Source organism: Talpa europaea (assembly GCF_964194135.1).
Source record: "Talpa europaea genome assembly, chromosome: 5".
In the NCBI taxonomy this organism is placed as follows: Eukaryota; Metazoa; Chordata; class Mammalia; order Eulipotyphla; family Talpidae; genus Talpa; species Talpa europaea.
Genome location: NC_140071.1, coordinates 27,385,756 through 27,391,103, shown reverse-complemented (window position 1 = coordinate 27,391,103; position 5,348 = coordinate 27,385,756). Strand labels below are relative to the sequence as shown.

The window sequence follows — 5,348 nt, the reverse complement described above, 5'->3', positions numbered from 1 at the left end:
ATCTGAATGTCAGATAAACAACAAATAATCTTTTCATGTAAGTACGCCATGTGTAATAGTTGAATCTCAGGTAAATAAATAATTTTAGTATAAATATGTCCCATGCAAAATTTGATATATACTTAATGCTAAAATTTTGTTTTTCGACATTTGAACTTCACTGGCTATCTTTTATCTATCAATGCCAGACCCTGAAGATCCTCTGTCTTAAGTCTTTTTATATTTTAAAAACTTAAAAATTGTAGCAAGTGGTTCTTTGTTTCCCCTCCTAGAGTATCAGTTGTAAAGGGCTGGGTCTATGCAGCTTTGCTTACTGTTTTAGACCTAGTCTGGCAGGCCATAAAGGTGGCAAGTCAGTACTCAGGTGTAGTCTGTTAGGAATTAACTCTAACTACCAGCAAACTCTATGGGAAAACAAAGTGTTTCACCAGGGTACCACTAACCTCATGTGCACAGGTGGATGAAATGATGGAATCACTTTTCAGAATATCTCTAGCGTGACAATATTGTTGACTCTACAACGAGGGCTTTAAAGGTGACCTGGTTACTTCACATTCAATAAGGACTTTCAGTTTTCACACCTATTTTGCTTGACCCTCAAAGCAAGTATTAATAACTATATTTAACAAAGGAAGAAATTGAGGCTCAAAAAAGTAAGTAGCTTGTCCAAGCTTATCAATAAATGGGATTGGCAATTTTGGTGCTAGAGCTGACTTTTTCCCTTTCCACTGAACCACATGGCCAACTGGAATGATCTGAAAAATCAAACTTCCCTGGTTCTTCCTCCCCGCCTGGAAAGCTTCTCAAGGAACAAGCCTGATATCTGACCCTTCTCTGAGTTGCTCCTCCCATGATGGTGCTCCAACAATAGCCCGAGAGGAGACAAGGAGGCCTGACACAGGTGCTTTTTTTGAAATACAGGTGATTCTTAGCTAATCTCTCATTATAAATAACATTCTTTAGGTCTGGAGACTTCTAAAGACCTTATTCAGAATTATAAGAAAATAGGAGTAACACTAACCGGGACCAGAAATCCATTTCTTCTCTTTCACCTAAATTTCTAGGAGACATTACCCCACACCCCACTAAATTTCTGAGGACAGAGAGATTGAATATGGACATTGTCACCTTTCTTCTGGAAGAAGAGAGAATGCCTGCACCTGCTCTTAGTGTGGCGGAAGCCAGAAGAAGGGAATAACCTCGAAAGGCTGCGCAACCTGGGCCAGGCGGTGAGAAACCAATGACCTAAAACTGAACGGGCCGGGAGCATTTCGATAAAGCTAGGAAAGCAAGCCTCCAGCAATGTCACGTTCTCAACTGGCTCCAGCGCCAACTTATGTGATTCGGGGTGGAATCTGCGGGGAAAGCACAACAGGACTGCCGACCTGCAGTTTGGGAGTCACTGGGCAGCTTTGTTTTGTTCTGAGCCCGAATGCCTGCCTGCCTGGCTGGTTGGATTAGGGCCTAGATCCTCAGGAGCGCAGAGGAAATTGCGCCTCCGACGCTCTGCTCCCCCAAGAGCCGTGGGAGAAGGGGTGCTGTTTACTCAGATGCCGCCTTAAAAAATCACAGACACAATTATATTATTGGGTCTCTGAAGAAAACTTTCCAAAGCTGACAGAATTCTAGCTGGAGGTTTCGTTTGGCGCTCAGAGGCGGATTTTCACAAAATTACCGACCTGGATTAGAGGAAGCATGGAAGGTGCTCGAGACCATCTGGTCAAGGACGGGGGAGTGCCCCCCGGGAGGATGTTTTCCCCGGGTGCGGCGGAGCTCCTCGGCTGGGTGCCGCGCCCAGCTGGTTTCCCCGCTGAGTCCCAACCCACGCCCACCCGGCTCGGCGCGCGCGGCGCGGGCTGCGCCCCCCGCTCGGTTGCCGGGGTAACGAGGAACGCGCGCGGAGCTGGCGGGTGCGCCCAGGCTCTGCAGCTCCTCCCCCTTGCAGACCGCGAAGGCTTAGCGCTGCCAACAGCTGGCTGCAGAGCGGTTCTTTAGCCGGGAAAGTGCGGCTCTGGAGCGGCTCGGGGCTCAGCCAGTGGGAGGCCGGGGGTGTGGTAGAGGAAGGCGCGGGCCGAGTACTTAGAGCCCGGCGGGCCGCCGGCCGCGCCTCCAGTGCGCTCTCGCGCGTGCGTTCAGCCCACGGCAGCTGGGGCCTGGGAGAGCAGCCACCCCGCGGCATCATGGTGACACCCTGCCCCGCCAGCCCCGCGAGCCCCGACGTGCGGGCTGGGAGAAGGGACGACGACCAGAACCCGCGCGCCCCTGTGAAGAAGAGCAGGCGCCCGCGCCTCCGGAGGAAGCAGCCGCTGCAGCCGCTGCACCCGTGCCCGCTCCCCGGGGACTCCGGCGTCTGCGACCTGTTCGAGTCCCCCAGCTCGGGTTCGGACGGCTCCGACAGCCCCGCGGCGTTCACTGCGCGAAGCTGCAGCCCCCTGCTAGGTCCGGCCCAGCACGCGGGGCTGCTGGACCTGCGGACCTTCCGCGACTACGGCCAGAGCTGCTACGCCTTCCGCAGGGCGCGGGAGAGTCACTTCCACCCGCGGGAGCCGCTGGCGCGGCAGCCACAAGTGAGGCGCTGGCAGGGCCAGCCCCCCACCGCCGCTCTTCCTCTCGGGTGTCTCCTTTTCTGCTCTGTCTGCCCTTCGCGGCGGGCCAGCCCACGCCAGCCCCGGTCCCTGCCCCCGGCCCGGGCGGGAAGGGGCCTTGGAGGGCGAGGTGACCGGCCTCATTTTACAAAAGGAGAAAAGTGGGGCCCAGGCGGCTTAAGTTACCGCTCCGAAGTCTCCAAACTGGTTAGTGGGAACGAGGTAGCGTGCAGAGGATTAAGACAGTCTTTGGGTTCGAGTCGGGACTCCCTGCAACCCCGGGCCAGTTATTTAACAACCCTGAGCTTGTTTCCTTACCTGCCAAGCGAAGGCCCCAGTAGAATGGCTGAGAGGACCCCACGAGGTCCGCACGGATCCGGGCGTCTCCACTCGCAGCCCGGCGAGCCCTAACGGCAGCAGCGCACGGCGCGCCTTTCCTTGTTGCAGCGCATTTTGCCTTTTCCCTTCTTCCTGCCTCCTTCTGGGGTAGCTCCTCGGATCTTCTCGGTCCGTCCCTTCAGCAGCCTCTCTCCGCGCTGGCCTCAGCGCGCCCGCCTCCCTCCTCCCTTCGGCAGGTGACGGCGGAATCCCGCTGCAAGCTGCTCAGCTGGCTGATCCCCGTGCACCGCCAGTTCGGCCTCTCCTTCGAGTCGCTGTGCCTGACGGTGAATACTCTGGACCGCTTCCTCACCACCACGCCTGTGGCTGCGGACTGCTTCCAGCTGCTTGGGGTCACGTCCCTGCTTATCGCTTGCAAACAGGTACCTCCTCACAGGGCCTCGGGGACAACTAAATTCCCCTAATCACCCGGCTCTTCAGGGCACACGATTCAGTGCTGGGTTCTCTAACTCATTTTGGTAGACGTTTGCAAATTTACACATCCCCACTGCCTTAACGTCACAAGTCCCCCACAAACTAACACCCCTTCCCCCCACGCCGCCCTAAACAAACAGGCTGAAGTAAGTTCCAACGTCTTTGCAGTGTTGTTATTTTAGAAGAGGTAAGGGGGGGTCAAAATTTCTTATACCTTATTTCAGCTGGACGGTAGTTAAACTGCGCTGGAAGTACACCCAGGTGATTTAAGTGGAAGTAATGCAAAGTGAAGCCTCAGTTGACTCGCTGGAAGGGATGGGGTGGTGGGGCCCCCGCTGAGACTGGGGTGGGTCTAGCTCTCTCTGGATGCTGCGCGGTGGGGGCTGAGCACCCCTGTGTTACAGGTGGAGGTGCACCCGCCACGCGTGAAACAGCTCCTGGCCCTGTGCTGTGGTGCCTTCTCGCGGCAACAGCTCTGCAACCTCGAATGCATCGTCCTGCACAAGCTGCACTTCAGCCTGGGCGCGCCAACTATCAGTTTCTTCCTGGAGCATTTTACCCACGAGCGCGTAGAAGCAGGGCAGGTGGAGGTCTCGGAAGCCCTGGAGGCGCAAACTCTAGCTCGCGGGGTGGCGGAGCTGAGCCTGGCCGACTATGCCTTCACCAACTATGCCCCCTCCCTGCTGGCCATCTGTTGCCTGGCGCTTGCTGACCGTATGCTGCAGCTGCCGCACCCGGTGGACTTATGCCTGGTCGGGCATCCCGAGGAAGCTTTGCAGGACTGTCTGGGCAAGTTGCAGCTGCTGGTGGCCATAAACGGAACCTCCCTGACTCATATGCTGCCCATTCAGATCTGCGAGAAGTGCAGCCTACCCCTGAGCTTGAAATAAAGTAGATCCTTGCTATCCTTTTATCCCCTGATGTGGCTGCTGACCTCACCCATTTGCTTTAAAAAGAGTTCAGGATTGGCTCAAGGCTTCTTGGTCCACAGGTCATCCTACAGATTGTAAATACTGTAAGATAACGTCTAGTTATGTATTTATTTTCTTGAGATTTCACTCAAGTTGTGTCTTTCCCCAATAAACAGGCTGTCTTGGTTTGACTGCTGCTACTGGGTGTGTTTGTCCATGAACATGGAAGGTGAGGGCAGCCCAGGAATAGAAGTGACCAGCAGCAATTGAGGAGGGGGGTCCTCCATTCCCAATTGTCCATTCCATGGTTAGCAACTCTATGCAGGAAAGCCAGGTCTGGCAAGGTCCTGAATCCTTGGTTCCAGTTACAGAGATCAGTTAGGGTCACTTGTACCCTGTATCCAGTGATCCTGAAGCTGAGGACTAAGCCACATCCCAGAGGTAAAGGGCACAGTGGGGTGTGAAGTGACATAATATACACGTGTGGCCTGTGCTGTCCAGAGGAGCCAGAGTGTACACACTCCAAGGAGGGCAGACTGGGAAGCCTCAAGGACTGCTCTGGTGCACTAGGTAGGGCCAAGCAAGAGCAGCCCCCACAAGTAAATGATGCTGGAAATGAAGGTTTTGCCTGTAGTTATGGCTAATTTGAGTCTAGCCCATTTGTCCTTCAATCATATGGTTCAAAGACTCAGGCTTGTCTTACACCTGCTTCACAAGAGCCCAGGGCAACAATAGCATAATAGTCAGGGCTAGCATTGAACACTTACAACATATCAGAGGCTATTCGGCATACATTATTCCAACCCAACAGTTCTATGAGGCAGAGTGTATTGTCCCATTTTTCAGAGGACAACACTGGAGCAGAGCAGAGAGGCTAAATGACAGTGGAGCAGCAAGGATTTGAAAGCCAGTGATCTGAGTGCAGAGTCCCACACTTAGCCATACTGCTTAACTCACCCCTCCACCACCCTCAGGTTTCTGGAAATACTTAAATAAAAGACCCTCTTCCTGAGGTATGTGTGGGGTAAGTTATTTACTC

The 5,348-nt window shown here is 54.1% G+C and overlaps 1 protein-coding gene across 1 annotated transcript; it reads left to right on the top strand.

Moving 5' to 3' along the window:
* Positions 1 to 2,180: 2,180 nt before the first annotated feature.
* CCNO (cyclin O) lies at positions 2,181 to 4,288 on the top strand (the record flags this gene model as incomplete). Its single annotated transcript, XM_084233073.1, has 3 exons — positions 2,181 to 2,567; positions 3,161 to 3,346; positions 3,803 to 4,288. 3 exons carry the CDS (start codon positions 2,181 to 2,183, stop codon positions 4,286 to 4,288), a joined length of 1,059 nt encoding a protein of 352 aa, XP_084089199.1.
* Between the last annotated feature and the right edge of the window lie 1,060 nt (positions 4,289 to 5,348).